This window comes from Vitis vinifera, chromosome 19 (genome assembly GCF_030704535.1).
Source record: "Vitis vinifera cultivar Pinot Noir 40024 chromosome 19, ASM3070453v1".
Lineage (NCBI taxonomy): Eukaryota > Viridiplantae > Streptophyta > Magnoliopsida > Vitales > Vitaceae > Vitis > Vitis vinifera.
The window spans coordinates 9,553,971-9,571,128 of NC_081823.1; the positions used below are offsets into that span (position 1 = coordinate 9,553,971).

Here is a 17,158-nt window from a genome sequence, read left to right on the forward strand (position 1 = left end):
GACGCTTTAGCTCCATAACTGTTGTGTTGATCAAGGCACTTAATGTCTGTTGCCATTAATGCTTATCAGGCGGCACATTTCCCCAGTTGGTTTTGTGTCGTCTACTTCCCTTTGGACAGATGGACAAAGGTACTTGGCCTTATGTTTTCAGGTTATGATCCAGATGGGCCTATGAGACCTGCGAGCGTCCCACAGTAAACATATTAATGTGGTATGTGGACTCAATGTTAAGGGTCTGAAACTGAAAAATTCAAGTCAACCATCCAGTAATGTGAAGGAAACTGCTCAGCCATTTTTAGATAGCGACGAGGAAACTAGATCACTACCAGAAGAAGAAGAAGAAAGTGTCATTTCATTAAGTTCTAAATCCAATCATATACCATCAGTTTTAGTTGTGGTTATGTCTCCCTTATCCTTTAATGCGACAGAACTCTGGAGCCAATCAATTTCCTATCAGACCTCTAAACTGCCTGTAGATGGACAAAAATTCTCAGTATTTTATACAAGATACACAATTTCAGTTATCTAAGTGAATGTTTAATCAGAGTAGGGGCTTAAGGACAATAGAATCAACCAAACACCTGGTCAATTGAGTTTACCGAAGAAAAACTAATATCAAAGTACAAACTCCAAGGGCAAAGAATGTATTCAATTAGAAGCTTGAAACTGAAAGCTATGCAGGTGGAACAGTTTGTCAGAAATATATACAGAGGAGTGAAGGGCTGCAGCTTTAGGAGATCCACCTCACGAATCCACAGCTTCACTCACTATGTTTTATGTTCTGCAAAATCACATTACGTTACATTCTGGAAAAACTATAACAAGTTTCAAGCAGAGAGAATAGAATGTGGAAATTATTAAATCAACTGAAGGAACCCCATTTTGATTGGATGGTTCAACTAATCCAGGCCACCCAGATGAAACAGAAATAAGTGTTACCAATAATAGTAGTCCATAGCAAAAGCTCCTACATTAATCTCTTGCAAACAATATAGTAACAGAAAAAGTTACCTTAATTACAGGATGGTTCAAGTCAATTAGGTCAACCTTTATTGACTAGTAAAAACCAAAGGCATCAGACAAAAAACAAGAGTAATCTAGACTTTCTAAATCCTACTTCTCTAGTGCCTAGTTCTTCCCCCATCCCCCATGCTGGCTAGCAAGGACATCTATGTACAATTTTTCAATAACTGCTGAGAACTTTGTTGGAATCACAGGGAATATATTTGGGTTTAATTCGTCCACATGGACACCAGTTAAAAATTTTGATTAAAAACTGACCTACTAAAGTAGGATCGACATGTACAAAGAAACTTGCTGCAACTATTAGATAGCAAAGAATGAGCATTAGTCCTTTAAAGTAATTAGAAGTGCCTTCCTGCAAACAAAACAAGAGGAATATGTAAGTTATTGTGAAATAACCAAACAGAGAAATAATGATGAATATCTACAAGACACCACTATCAAAGTATATAGATCTGTGTTCCTTCATTGAATACAAACCTGAAGCAAGAAGGCCACAACCAAAACAGTTATAAAAAGTGTTGCTGTCTCAAAAAGTTGAAAATTTAAGTCCATGGGGCAGCCCATTATCCACCCAATAACCACACAAAAGGGAATCTGCAATAATTACAGCAGTATAGATTTAGAAGACTACTTGTTGATCATGTGCATTGCATGTGAACAAATTTATACGATAAATAAGTATATTATACACTTACAAACATGCATAACACATAATACATTCATGAGTACATACATATAGATACCCACCGTTTAATCAGCAACCTTCCTACCCCATAAATTATTTATCTTCCCAAGTCTTGTTAACATTTGTATATCATATTATAGAGTCACACCCAGAAGAAAGTCTAGTGCTAGCAAAAATTCCATGTGATTAACCTGGAAAAGAACTGTCAATAAGATATGGAATGTACTTGGACCTATGCAATGCTGAGTACCTACCGCAAACATAGATATCTGTGTTGATGACCCTATTGCCACTCCTAAGGAAATGTCCTGCAGAAAAGCTGAGGTGAGTTCTAGGAAATTAAGAACAGTAACACATGAAATGCAAGCCAGGAAAATGCTCACAAGCTTATCTTTCATAGCAAACATAATAGCACTTGCGTGCTCTGCAGCATTCCCTACAATTGGAAGCAAAATCACGCTAATAAATGAAACAGGCATTTTCCACGCAATCGATGCACCCTGCATTATAAACATGCAACCAGAAAGCTCATAAGTTGTAAACTAGCACAAAGACAAACATAAAGTGGCTGTGTAAAACTTCCATTCTATAACAATTGATAATACGGTAATCTTTCTCAAAGAAACCATTGGGTGGAGGGAAGGGGACTGCTAGTTGATAAATGAAATTGAATGTGACCAACATCAAATCATCTTATATAGTTTTTTTCCAATGACTGATGTTCATAAGTTTGATAGAAGGTCTAATAGTATATTCCAAGCTAACATTTTGTTTAAACAAGGAAAAAAAATCATAATGAACTGAACTGTACCATGTAAAACATATATTTTTTTAAGTTACTTTTGTATAAATAGCTCCTTGAAGCATTAGAGGTAAATAAAAATCAATACTTTATTCCTTAGGACCAGCTCAATCCTTCTAAAAGTTCATGTTTTATCTTTCATTTTGTTTCTTGGATATCCTTGTGTACTTTCACTATGCTAGGGTTGTGATCCCTTGATGGACATAAAGATGTTAAATGCACTTATTAGGCATAAATATAATATGTGACAGGTTTTGTTATTTATTATTTATTTTAAGATTGTTATTTAGTGATAAAAGTTTTATTAGAGTTAAGATTATTAAAATTAGTACTAGAGTTAGGATTGTCTATCTATATCTAGGTCCAATGATATTAAATACTTTCGAACTTTTTTTAGTAATAATATTTGTAATTTCTTTGGGATCTCTGTTTCCTACTTCTATCTCTTTGCTCCTTCTATTTCTCTCCCCCATATTATTTTTCTCTCAATTGTTCTACATCAACCCTTTTGTTGAATGACTTTATATATATAATCAACCAAGGAAATGTAAGTTGTGCCCCCCTTATATATATCTTATGCCCCCTTTTATTAGATGTCTTGTATCCTTCCTCTATTCCACGGTTGCGCCCACTTTTATTCAATGTCTTTATGCATATAATCAATGAAGGAAATGAAATTGTTGGGAGGCAAAAAGAATTACCTCTATTGCATCAACAAGATATTCTGATAGGATTGCTATCCAAGCAGTTAAGATCGAAAGCCAAATTACTGATTCCCATTTAGAGATCTCTGGACCTTCATCATCATCTGAGCCCTCTTCAGGCAGAGTCCCTCCCTGAGTTCATACAATTAATGAATGAGCTGATGGAACTAATCCAAACTGCAAAGAACTTTATTAAATAACATAACAAAGGGATATGAAGAAGGAAATAACCATCAAAAGGCAAAGCCAAGTTGCACAAACCAGCTAAGTGATCTTTTTCAATATATAAATTATTGAGCTATAGCATTGAGCCATATATACAACTACATGTGGCCAAATTTTCTTGAGTTGAAGAAAAACTATTCTTCACAATTCTGCTTTACTTCTCTGGCAATTACAGATTCTAATAAAGAAAATCTTTAGTAACAAGGTGGACAGAGCACTTGAATGTAAGACCAAGGCTTATGATTCCTTCACCCACAACCACCTACAGACGCATATTGGCCAAACTTTATCCTTTGTGAGGCAGGGATGACACAAAGCATTCACATTCTCCAGAAAGTTAAGGAGAAATGAAGGCAAAATAAAATTTACTAGAAGTGAGATTTAGTCCTCCAAAGCCTTCCTACAGATCTCCAACAAGGAGCTGATGACTTTTGATTTCAAATTAATTTGACAAGATGAGAGGTGCAATCCAAACTCTGTCCATTTTTATAATGTTGCGGGAGCCACTTTTTGATTCTTCATATGTCTTCCTAAATTATTCTAAGAAGATTAAATTACAAGAAGCATGTACAAAACTAGAATCCAGAAATTGCAAAGTATATATGGTATGTAAAATCGCTGGTCCTACAAATTATAAAACATGATAAACTTTCTGGAATGAGGGTATTAATTGGTTCAAAATATTTGGTAGTTTGCAGGCACCAGTTTTAGTTACATCTATTAAGTTTTGAAAATATAACATATTCTATAGTTTAGTAAAAGAAAAAAACACAGCAAGAAACTTGATTATGAAAACATTTAAAAGAAAAAGGGACCAACCTCAGCAATAGACATATATAGATCCTTTTGGCTCTTTAACTGGAAAACAAGGTAGCCAGCATATGCCAGAAGCATAATACAGCTGCTAAACCTTGAAAGAGCCAACTCTGACCTCCCAAAATGAACTTCAGTGTGTGTGAAGTGTAGAACAGCTGGAAAGAGTAGGCCCATGACTGCCATCAATAGCAACCCAGAGTTCAGAACAGCAATTGCCTGCATGCAACTTAAATCAGCTATAGCATAAAGGATACAATACCAGAAGCAACAAGAGCCCTGGAAAAATGAAAGAAAAATTCTTCAGATATCTACCTTGTTAAACACCTGCTGCTTGTTATTGAAAACAATCCCACCACAAAAGAATGCACATCCAAGCACCAATAACATATTTGACAGAATTGAGCCCAGTAATGACTGCTGAACAACACGTATCATACCACTTTTCAAAGCATAAATTGATATAATTAGTTCTGTTGCATTTCCAAAAGTAGCATTCAAAAGACCCCCAACTGCAATTTCCAAGTTAATTGATTAAAAATGAACTCAGGCAGAAGTTGTCATTCTATAGACGAAAATAATCAATATAACTGGCTGTGCTTGTAGATAAATGTAAATCTAAATGTTCCAAGCACAAGCTCAAACAGGCACACATATGCATATTATGTAAGAAATGCAGAAAAGAAAACAGAAAAGAAAAGCAATGAAGTGTACTTTCATGGCCATTATGAGGCAGCAACTAGGTAAAGTAATAACTAATAAGTTCAATGCCAACAATTAAAGCAATAGTGATTTACTACTTGCCATTTCTACTTGAAGTAGCTAGTTGTGTCCTTTGGAAAGGTTTAAAAAATGCTTAGAAATTAGAAGATCAGAAAATGTAGTTGACAAATAACAGAAAAGTCACCAGAACATTCCAAAAGGCAAACTACTGTAAAAGATGAAACCACAGGCACTCCTTTCCGACAACACGTCTTTTGTACCTATTCTCATAATTCACCCGTTCATTGGTTACTGCTACAATTGGTAATACAGTGTCAATTACAAGAGCATCCAAGCTACCCATTTATTTTTTACCATGTAAGGGCACAATGGAAAGCGGAAGACAAATAAACAAATAGATTAAACAGCATTACCAACCAAGATTCAGCTGATACTGCAGACAACTATACTGTCCAGCAAAAAGTTATCAAGCTATGACATCTAGCAATGGCACTTTTGAGAACAGAAAAGAGAATGCCAAATATAATTTATCAAAATTAAGATATAACAGAACATTTACCTGTATCCCCAGTATAGAAAGACAGCTGCCTGTATGAAAGTAATGGTTGGGCCATATTAGCAATCCAACCTGTATTATGCAAAGAGATAGTATTGGGGAAATAGAATTAGATCTTACTCTGTAGCATAACCTAAACGCTCAGCCAATGGTGTTATCCCTAACAAGGTTAGAAAGAAGACCCAGCCCTGTAAACCACCATAGCAAATCAGCAAAGAATCACTCAATTCATTCCATATGTAATAAATATATGCAAGAGACAGTATATAAACATATGAAACTCACATTATGGTCACTCAAACCATGGACTAAGACTGCTAGAGGCCCAAAAGGCATAAGCAAGTTGAGTTTGCTGGAGAAAACAACAACCCGGATGCTCATAAATACAGCATTCCCCAAAAGTTTACTGCTCCAAATTCGCCAATCTCGACAAGAAGATCCCAATTGTGGTGCGTGAAAAGAGTTTGTCTTTTGCCCAATTTTTGCTGGACTTATGAGACTCTCATCCTCAAGCTCATGATTTGATCTCTCCTCTAATGATCCCATCTCCATCTGTCATAACAAACACCCTTCCATTAGAAATCATCATACCACTCACAGTCTCATACCTTTCAGCAAACAAAAAACAGGGGGTCTCCAAAATTCTACTGCGCCAGGTTGGCTTTTCGAGATACTTACTTCTGGATTTGATTGGAGCCCAACAAACTGTAACCTGTAGTCCATCCTTCTTTATGTAAAACCCAAGGACAAATCCACCTGGGTACTTCTTGTTACCGAAGAAACAAAACTTATGAGGCACAAATACTTCTCAAATCACAAATCCCAACAAGAAACCCATAGTTTTTTTTTTCCTTTTTCCTGGTAGAATGTTTCTCAAATCATTAAAAGCAATTCAGAAATTTATGAGTCTCCTGTTCCTCTCTTGGGCATTTGGCAGAATTAAATGCAATAAATTATGAGAGAAAACTGACGTTGATCTGACCCACGAATGAATTGATGGACATTCATTGCCTTGATTCAAACGCAAAATTCCAAAGTGAGGTGACAGTAGATCTAAGATAAAGGTAAGTGTTAAAGAAACGGAGGTCAAACTCGTAATTGAATTGTACTGGCCGAGTGAGACCCAATTGCGAGATAGAAGGTTGTCTGGTTTTTGGATGAAGAAGGAGATGAGACAGAGTTGGAGAGGAGCCGAGAGGCGCTAGGTGAAGAATTTTCCCGGCAAAGTCGGCGGTTGCCTACCATTTTTAGAATTTCTTTTTACAGATTTCAGTTACCGTTTCTGATCTGGGCTATGGGATGGACCCCATTTTCGGTTATTTACATGTGACTCCCACCCTTCCCATGCTTTACGAACTCATTTGGTATAAATGTCTTTTTATAAAAGTATTTATATATAAGTTTTAGTTATTTTTTAAAAAAATAATAAAAATATTTTTGTCCAAATGAAATATAAAAACAAAGATAAAAAGTTAAATTTCAAAAATTGATTTTTTTTCGAACTTTTTAATCTAAAAACCCTTTGCATATTCTTCTTGACTATATTTTATATTTACTTTCAATATTTGTTTTTTAATGAAAGGGTGGTGACGACAAATTCATAATATAATTCTAATCTTAATTTAAACAATTAAAAATAAAGCTACTTATAAGTATAATTTTTTCATTTGTATGCGATCATACTAAATTATATAAGTACTTAAACTGTAGAAATTATGAAAATAAGTACACATTCTTGGTTTTATGCAAAAATAGTGTATTTTTTAAAAAGTCGTAATATAAAACATAATTTTAAAATTATGGTACTTTTCAATTTTGAGTAGAATTTGTTTTTTAAAAAGATAAATTCAACATAAAAATAAATTCGTTTTTTCATAAATGAGTTCAATGTAAAAAAAGTGAATTCGTTTTTTGAAAAGACAAGTTTATTAATAGGGAAACTCATCTTTTGAAAAGATGAATTCAATACAAAAACTGAACTGATTTTAAAATAAACAAGTTCAATATAAAAAGTAAATTCGTCTTTTAAAAAGATGAGTTTAGTGTAAAAATAAAAAATCGATCGTATTTTTTGTATTTATTTTTTAAACAATTGTATTTTAATAATTTTTATTTTTAAGAATATTAAAAAAAAAATCCACATGCACCTTTTGGTCTATTTCCATTTTTAGTTTATAAAATAATAATAAATTTTAAGAGTTATAACAAATATGAACTTACCTTGAAATTATTTTTTAAAATGCAATATAGTAAAGGTTTTTTATTTTTTTAAAAAAAATTGTTCTTAAAAATTATTAGTTAATTTTTTTAAAAAATAAAACTTTTCATATTTAAATATCATATTATCATAAGAAAATATTAGAGTTTCATGCACTTTGACCCATGTGTATTTACCATTTTGCCCTTTTCTCTTGCCAACTAAATCTGCCACATGGATAAAAAGTAAAATAAAAAATAACACTCAAAACAACATCATTTGACCCTAAAGGTTCCTCCTAATCCAAATTAGCAGTCAATCAAAACGCTCTAATTTTTTTTTTCTAAACATAAACACATTAGAGCTCTCTCCAACTAACATTCCAACTTATCAAAATACAACAACTACTCAAGAACAACACAATTTAATATCAATAAGATCTCTAACCAGAGTCTAACAAGAGTGTTCACAATAGAGCAAGTTTAATTCAAAATATAGTCCATAAACAATTACATAATTTAAAAAAAAAAAAATCTATTAGAACATGTTCCACTAACCTAACACAACCAATGATAACAAAATCCTCTAAGTTGCTCCAAAATTTATTGGGGCATCTTCAAGCCCTCTCTATCCCATCCACTGATCATCAAGAGTTACATCTGCATCTAAAAAGATTTAAGAAGAAAGGGGTGAGTATTCCACATTGCTTAGTAGGGTGTCTTATACCCAAGGGGTTAATTGAAATTACTAAGGTTCAAGTTAACATAAAATAAACATTTCATCATAATTGATCAACTCAAATATTTTAATTTATATAATTATAACAATTTAACAATTTTTAACAATTAAATAAAATGTATGTGGATATGTGACACACAATCATACAGTGCACTGTCGTTCTCAAGCTTTCACCGAAGGATACGCATTCGTACCCAAATACACTCCCCATTTGAAGTCTTTCCAAGGTAGATTTTTGGGTCTTTCACCCTAGGGATCTCACTTCCTTCTTAATTCGCTTCTTATGGACCTTTACTTTTCATTACTATTTTATTTTTTTCATTTCATGCACCTTTCACAATTTTTATTTTTCCTTCACACAACCATAATGTTTTTTTTTCAATAAATAAACACCAATATATTAGCAAAGGCAAACGCCGCGAAGCATACAGGGAGTATACGAGGCGACAAAGGCCTCACAACAAAGGACAAAAAAAAAAACAACAAAAAACCCACCAGCCCTCAACTGGAGGCTATCCACTCCAGGAAACCTATAAGGGACAGGGACTCCGCACCATTATACAATTTTGCCCACCCCCACATATTACAGACAAAAGAATACTTAATTTTCTGTATAGCTAGCTCCCTCCCCTTCCCCCTAAATGCTAATCTATTCCTTTCCTTCCACACCGTCCAAAAAATAAACAACGGTATGGATCTCCATATTCTCTTCCTCTTTTTGCCCACAAAAGAACCCTTCCAACTGATAATCACCTCCTTTACAGTTTCTGGAAAGACCCACTGGGCTCCAAACAGGCTAAAAACAATCCCCCACAACACACTAGCCACTGTACAATGTATAAGAAGATGATTAACATTTTCCTCTTCACTACCACATAAATAACACCGGTTAGGGATTTGTCATCCTCTCTTTTGAAGCCTATCAATAGTAAGGATCCTCCCCCAAGTAGCTTCCCACGCAAAAAACGCTAACTTGGAAGGCACATTCTCCACCCAAATGTCCTTTTTGGGGAACAGAGATGTACTATGGTTGGTCAACAGTCCATACGCATCCTTGAAACCAAACTTCCCATTTTTTCCCCCCTTCCACAAGGCCAAATCCTCCTCCAAAGTAATTCTTTGATTCCTTAGGATTTGCAACAATTCGTCAACCAAGGCCAGCTCCCAATCATTGAAGCTTCTAAAAAACCTTAGGTTCCAGCCTCCTTGGCCAGCATTCTGGTCCCATAATTCCCCCACAGTGGCACTTTTTTGGGCAGCCACATTGAAGAGTTGAGGGAATCTCCGGGCCAGCTCCACATCCCCGCACCAAGTGTCTTTCCAAAACCTGATTTTGGTGCCTTTTCCCACCTTAAGAGTCATATTGTTCCAACACCAATATGCTTCTTTCATAATCTCCTTCCAAAGCCCAACCCCAAATGCCCCATTTGTTTTTTTAGTTCTCCACCCAAATTCCTCTTGCTCGTATTTTGCCACAAGAACACGTTTCCACATTTCATCTTTGGCACGAGCAAATCTCCAAACCCATTTTCCAAGAAGGGCTTTGTTCAACTGGACTATTTTCCTCAAGCCAAGCCTCTCCTTCTCTTTGCTCACACACACCTTCTCCCAACTGACTAGGTGTGCTTTTCTTCCCGTGCTTCCCCCTCCCCACAAGAAGTCTCTTTGCAATTTTTCAAGTCTTCTCGCCACTCCCTTAGGCATACGGAATAGGGACAGCTGGTATAATGGCATGCTAGCTAGTGTGCTCTTTATGAGGGTGATTCTACCACCCTTAGACAAGTATTGCCGCTTCCATAGGGCTAGTTTCCACCTCATCCGTTCTTCCACCGTATCCCACACATACCCCGCTTTATTAGGAGCGCCCAGGGGCAGCCCCAGGTAGGTTGAAGGCAGCTAACCCACCTTGCAGCCCAGCTCCACAGCCATCCCAAGGATCTCATCCACCTCCCCCACTGGAATAATTTCGCTCTTGGCCAAATTAATCGTCAGCCCAGAAGCGGCTTCAAACCAGCATAAGGTCCAACTCAAAAAAGTCATATCTTCTTTCTTAACTTCATAGAAAACTATTGCATCGTCCGCAAAAAGAAGGTGAGAGATATTAACAGCCTGCCCCCTACCCCTCTGTATTCTACATCCCGTGATGCAGCCCCCTTCCATAGCCCTCCGAAGAAGAGCACTCAGCACCTCCATTCCCATGATAAACAAATATGGGGATAGAGGGTCGCCTTGCTGAAGCCCCTTAGAGCTAGGGAAAAACCCGACTGGCTCCCCATTTACTAAAATTGAGAACTTGGCAGTCGATATGCAGCTCCATATCCGCTCCCTCCACTTAGTCCTAAAGCCCATTTTCTCCATTACCCTCATCAAAAATTGCCAATTGACGCTGTCGTACGCCTTTTCAATATCTAGCTTACAGATCAAGCCCTTCTTTTCCTCTTTTTTCCATGAGTCAATCACCTCATTTGCGATTAGAGACGCATCCAAAATCTGCCTACCCGAGACAAACACGTTCTGGTCTGAGGAAATCACTCCACCAATCACGTTTTTAATCCTATTGGCCAGCACCTTAGCCAAGAGTTTGTATAATCCACCCAACAGACTGATCAACCTGAAGTCCCCTAGCTCCTCCGCTCTTCCTTTCTTAGGGATCAGAACCAAAAACGTGGCATTGAGACTCTTGAGGAAAGTATTATGCTCATGGAATTCCTTGAACATCTCCATAACCTCCTCTTTCACAAACTCCCAACAGAATTGCCAAAAAGCTCCCGTAAAGTCGTCCGGACTTGGAGTCTTGTCCCCATTCATGTCCCTTAGAGCTGAATGAACCTCCTCTTCCATGAATGGCAGCTCCAAGATGTCCGCCTCTTGCTGGCTAATCCGATTCAGATTGACACCCCCTATGTCTGCCTTCTACTCCGAGTCTTCCGTTAATAACCGATGAAAGACGTTAACAATTTCGGTCCTCATTGTACGCTCCTCTAACAACCAGACCCCACTGATTTTTACTCTTTCCATTGTATACCTTCTTCGATACGCATTTGCCATTCGATGAAAATACCCCATATTTTTATCCCCTTCTCTTAGCCACAACTCCCTTGATAGTTGTCACCAGTGGATCTCATCCATCTTGACCCATTTAGCATAGCCTTCTTTCGCTTCTTTATTACTGGCAAATTCCTCCTTAGACAGCCTCCTCTCACTTTCCACTTGGTCCCAATAATCCACTTGCTGTAAGGCAGCCAATTTATTACTCTCCAAGTTCCCAAACGCCTCCATGTTCCAGATTTTTAAGTTTTGCTTCATCCCCTTCAGTTTTGTTGCCAACTTATAGCTAGCCCTACCACTGACCACCATCTCCTGCCACCAACTCCTCAAAAGGTCCTTAAATCTTTCCACTCTCAGCCACATGTTCTCGAACCTGAAAGGTGAAGGGCCTCTTCTTTTACCACCCCCCTCGATTGTGATTGGAAAATGATCTGAGATAGGTCGAGATGATCTCTTCTGAGTCACATTGCTGAACTGATCAAGCCATCTGGGAGATACCAAAAATCTATCTAGCCTGGCCTAGGCTTGATTATAAAGTCTCCCACTCCACGTGAAAGAGCCCCTTGAAGTGGGAGGTCAATAAGCTCCAGGTCATCCATAACCTGAGCAAACCTCCTCATAGCTGGGGTCACCCTCCCTTACCTGCTTCTCTCCTCTTGAGCGAAGATAACATTAAAATCACCCCCTACACACCATGGGTCACCCCAAAGGCCTCTGACTGCTCCAAGCTCATCCCAAAGACACTCCCTATCCTTTTTTTTGAAGGGGCCATATACACTCGTAAAAACCCAGACTGTCCCATTTTCCATAGTCCTAAATTTACAAGAAACTGAGAATTGGCCCTCCTCCCACTCCAGCAATTCCAAGGACCTTTTATCCCAACAAACCAACACCCCTCCAGCTACTCAAGCAGCTTCAAGAGTTCTCCAGTCTAAGAATCTCCCCACCCCTAAACTTTTCACCACCCCATCAGTCATTGATTGGATTTTTGTCTCCTGGATACACATCAAATCCACCTTCTGTTTTCTAACCACAGACTTAATAATCCTTCTTTTATTAACGTCATTTGCACCCCTCACATTCCAACTCATCAGCTTGAGATTCGTTAACCCAACAGTAATTGACCCCATCTGCTTTTCAACAGGTTGTTCTTCTTTTCCTTCCTCTTGTATTTGACTAAGCATTCCAACCTTTTGAGTTCCCTCTCAAATTTTGTTTTCTCCAGTAACCCTTTGCTATGTATCCTTTCTCATCTTTTCCTAATTTTGGACAAGAAGTCCAGAATCTCCCTCTCCAGACCTTCTATTGAAAATCCCAACAACTTGCTAAACTTGGCCAAGCTGTTTTCCTCCCAATCAGACTCCTTCTTGCTCCTTTGAACTTGGGGCCCAGACATGGCTGGAGTCCAATCCAGGTTTTGAACCTCTAGGGCCTCACAGTCAATCGCAACCAGGTCCCAACAACCCTCTCTCCTCGCTATATCCCCCCATGTAGCTGCACCTTCTACCATGTTTTCTCTCTGGCGGCTCACCCTTAAAACCCCAGAGTGGTCGGAAGGCTCCCTCACCGGAGTCCGACCAAAAAGAGGAGAAGAATAAGAAGAGGATTCCCCAACCCTTAGATTAGAATAGGACCCATACCTGAAGGCTTCATCCACGATCTCTCTTTCAGCCATGGAGCACTGGGGAGCCGGCATCTGCTTATCCCAAGTCTCCTTCTCCCGACACTTGATGAACTCCATTTCTATCTTTAGGCCCAAGTCCTATTCAGATCCTATGCCCATGTTATTAGACTGCCTTTGGCCCAAATGGTCCCCAACCGAGATAGCAGGCCCATGGGATAGGAGCTCCAGCCCTTTGGGGGCCCGTCCCTCAGCCGGCCCGCACCCTTCCCCATCTGCAACCCATACATCCCCTTTTAAGGGAGTCGGGCCTTGCATAACTAGCCCACAGTCCCACTTTCGGCCCACAATGCCAAGCCTCGATCCAGACGAACAAGACCCATCGCCCATGGGTCCATAGCACTGTCGGGCCACCCGCCCGTTAAGGCTCCGATTTTCAAACACATCCCCCCCACCTGCTCCCCCGTCACTTCCTTTGACCGGTGCTGTTCCTTGGTTCCAGCGCCCGATTTTTCTCCCACACGCCATCCCGCGCGTGGATCAGTATCATCCCTGACCTCCCCTCTCTGCTGCCCAAAAACATCACGACCATCCCCCTGTTTTTTCCTTATTGTCGGTGGAATCTCCCACCATAGGGAGACGACGTATATCTCCCCCTCCACCCCAATCTCCACTGAGCTCGGCAAGGCCCCTCCAATCATTTTTACCTGAATCCTTGCCCATTCCAGTATCCCCTTGTTTTTTCCTTATTGTCGGCGGAATCTCCCACCACAGGGAGACGACGTATATCTCCCCCTCTACCCCAATCTCCACTGAGCTCGGCAAGGCCCCTCCGATCATTTTTACCTGAATCCTTACCCATTCCAGTTCCTCTTTCTTTTCCGTTAGAGGGTCGATGCCTAGGAACCCGCCGCACTCTTCCCCCACTCTCCTCAGGACTGACGGCACCCACAGTGAGATAGGAAGACCCAGGATCCTCACTCAAGCATCATTCCTATCTTCATCCTTTGCACAGCATCCAAAACTCGGGCTCCACATCTCCAAGCCCAGTTGGATCCCTCCAACTGCTCTCACCCCCTCGGCAAGAACCCTCTTAGCTTCTTCCACCATCTCAAATTCCAGCAAAGCACAACCCTTTCCCATTCTAGCCAGGTCTAATTTGCCTTTCAATCCCCACGCTTTTGTCGCTGACCACCCCAGACTCGCTAATTCCTCTTCGCGTGCTGATTTAGGGTTCCATTTAGCGATCAGACATTGCTTTAGTCTGCTTACATTGTTTCGTATCTCCTCCTCCTTTATCTCTATTCTTGCCCTTGAGGTATTCCTGGTCTCTGAGCCCCTGACCACTTCCAAATACGACCTCCCGGAGTCCCCTACCCCTTGATCAACTACCTCTTCCTCGCGCCGAAACCCTACCCACAATAAGGATTCCACCATAGAAACCCATCATCCCTTTTCCCCTTTCCCTTTCGGTATACAGATACCAAATCTCCTTTTCTCCATGTCCGTCACCCCTAAGCAAATAAAACTCCCGGCCTTGTTAGCCTCTCTCACTAGGGAATATAACCTCCCTTTTTCTTTCCATCCCTTCTCCCATCTTCCATCTTTTCCATCCTTCGCGCACTGGATCAGTCCTTCTATGAGTAGCCCCACACTCGCTGGCCCCAGCCGAACCCACGACACTACCCCTCCCTTGCTTTCCAAGATAATGGCATGGCTCTTTCCATTTCTCTCCTCAGCTATTACTTCAAACATCTTTGATTCCACCACGAAGCTACTTCTCTTCCTCTTCCCTCGATTCTCCGCCCTGCTTTCCCCTTCTCCGCCTTCGCTCACAGGATCGCCCTCGTTCTCTCTCATCTCTCAATTTTCCAATATATATATGCATTTCACACAACCATAATGTATATGACATGCAATGAGATTAATTATCCTCATTCACAAGTATCACAAATATTAGATAAAATTCTCACTAATTCAAATATAAATAAAATTACAATTTATACCATGATTTCATTGTTTCTCAACCATCTCAATAAATTCTAATAATCAAATAAAATTATTTTTCCACAATTAAATTACCAAAAACAACCAAATAAATCCTCCATAATTCAAATATCAACTAAACATAATTTATACTAAAATTGTATTATTTCTCAACAATCCCAATAAATTCCAGTAACCAAATGCAATTATTTTCCACAATTATTTATAACACAAAAATTTCAAGGAAAATTCCTAAATCACCCAATAAAATTTCTCGTATCATAAATATTACTTATTTAACTTTCAACAATGAGATTTATAATTTTTTTTTTAAAGAAAAAGACATTAAATAAAAGTTTTAGGGTTAAGTCTCCTTACCACAGATCTAATAATCCCACTGTTGAAAACGAAATCCGACATCATACGAATTTTCTTTGTGTTGAGTAAAGTGTTCCCTCAAAATTTCACATGAAAATAAGCACATTTGGCCGTCGAAATGGCTAGCCAAAGAACAGTGGTGTGTTTTCCTCTTACAGTCACTAACGCCCTCTACAAGCTTTTTTTTTTTTTTTTTTTTTTTTTCTTTTCCTTGCTTTTTAATCTCCCAGAGACCAAACGACCACTAATATAACATATTATATTATATTGTTTTTTTTCTTTTCTTTTTCTTCAATTCAATTCATTTTTCTTTCTTACTTCATTTTTTTAACAATTTTTTAACAACATACAAAATAAATTATCAAACACCAACACAAAAAATTTAATTTTCTCAAATTTATTATTAAGTAATTTAATTTATTTTTTACTTAATTAGTTCTCATTATTTTTAATTAATTCATTTTTCATTTTTCATTTTTCGTTTTCGTTTTCGTTTTTAGAAATTTTTTATTTCTACGATCCTAAGAAATTTTCTACCATAAAGTTTACGTGGCACAAAAAATTCAACTCGCTTAATTGACCAATAAAATATTTCGAATTCCGTCAATCCAAAATTGACACATGTTCTCCAATCACTTTTTTTTTTTTTTTTTTTTTACTTTTCAACCACCGTCCAATAGAAGACTTTTCAAACTTGAAATTCCAACATGACCTAAACTACCCTGTCATTACATTCTACCCCCCTAAAAGAAATTTCATTTTAAAATTTAAACGAGCTTACCTAAAAAATTATAGAAGAGTTGCAGATAGTGTCGCCTTATTTCTTCCTTAGGTTCCCAAGTGGCTTCTTGCATCCCATGGTGTTGCCACCACACTTTGACTGCAAGAATTACCTTGTTCCTGAACCTAGGCTCTCCAATTTCTAAAATTTGCAAAGGTTTCTTCACATAAGAAGTATATTCGATAATTTGAACATCTTGCAAGTCAACTACCCAAGTTGGATCTGGAGTACACTTCCTTAGCATTAACACATGGAAGACATCATGTACGTGGGACAATTATTAAGGCAAGATTAACTTGTATGCCACTGGGCCTACTCTCTTATCGATCTGAAACGGTTCCACAAATCTAAGGGTTAACTTCCCCCTTTTCCCAAATCGAAATATGCCTCTTCGATGGGACACCTTAATAAAAACCTAATCCCCTTCTTCAAACTCCAAAGCTCTTCTCATTTGGTCTACATAGCTTTTCTATTTATCTTGAGCGGTCTTAAGCTTTTCATTGATGAATTGTATATTTTTTGTAGTCTCTTGGACAATCACAGGTCCCAACAAACTACTCTCACCCAATTCTGTCCAACACAAGGGCAATTTCCTCCAAAGTCCAAAACACAAGCCCTTAACATGTCTTCTAAAAATCAAGATTACTCTTTTTGACTGACCATCTGTTTGAGGGTGAAAAACGGTGCTAAAATTTAATTGGGTGCTTAAAACCCTTTGTAAACTCTACCAAAATTGAGAAGTGAACTTAGGGTCCTTGTCAGACACTATAGACAAAGGTATCTCATGCAACCTCACAATCTCCTGTATATACAACTTAGTGAGAGAATTCATGGAGTTAGTAATCTTCATGGCTAGAAATTGAGCTGACTTAGTA

The 17,158-nt window shown here is 38.3% G+C and overlaps 1 protein-coding gene across 5 annotated transcripts; it reads right to left on the bottom strand.

Annotated features, from left to right (window-relative positions):
• Positions 1-477: 477 nt before the first annotated feature.
• LOC100249832 (vacuolar cation/proton exchanger 5) lies at positions 478-6,855 on the bottom strand. Of its 5 annotated transcripts, XM_010646348.3 has the most exons (12): positions 6,213-6,855; positions 5,820-6,086; positions 5,655-5,722; positions 5,538-5,566; positions 4,571-4,767; positions 4,262-4,474; positions 3,215-3,349; positions 2,095-2,211; positions 1,966-2,019; positions 1,504-1,620; positions 1,282-1,378; positions 478-781 (listed from the first exon to the last, which is right to left on the bottom strand). In XM_010646348.3, the coding sequence occupies exons 1-12, from the start codon at positions 6,255-6,257 to the stop codon at positions 768-770; spliced, it is 1,353 nt and encodes a 450-aa protein (XP_010644650.1). In that variant the 5' UTR covers positions 6,258-6,855; the 3' UTR covers positions 478-767. The 5 variants fall into 5 exon arrangements, with proteins under 5 accessions (XP_010644650.1, XP_010644651.1, XP_010644648.1 ...); XM_010646349.3 differs by lacking the exon at positions 1,282-1,378; XM_010646346.3 differs by having other exon boundaries at positions 478-1,378.
• Between the last annotated feature and the right edge of the window lie 10,303 nt (positions 6,856-17,158).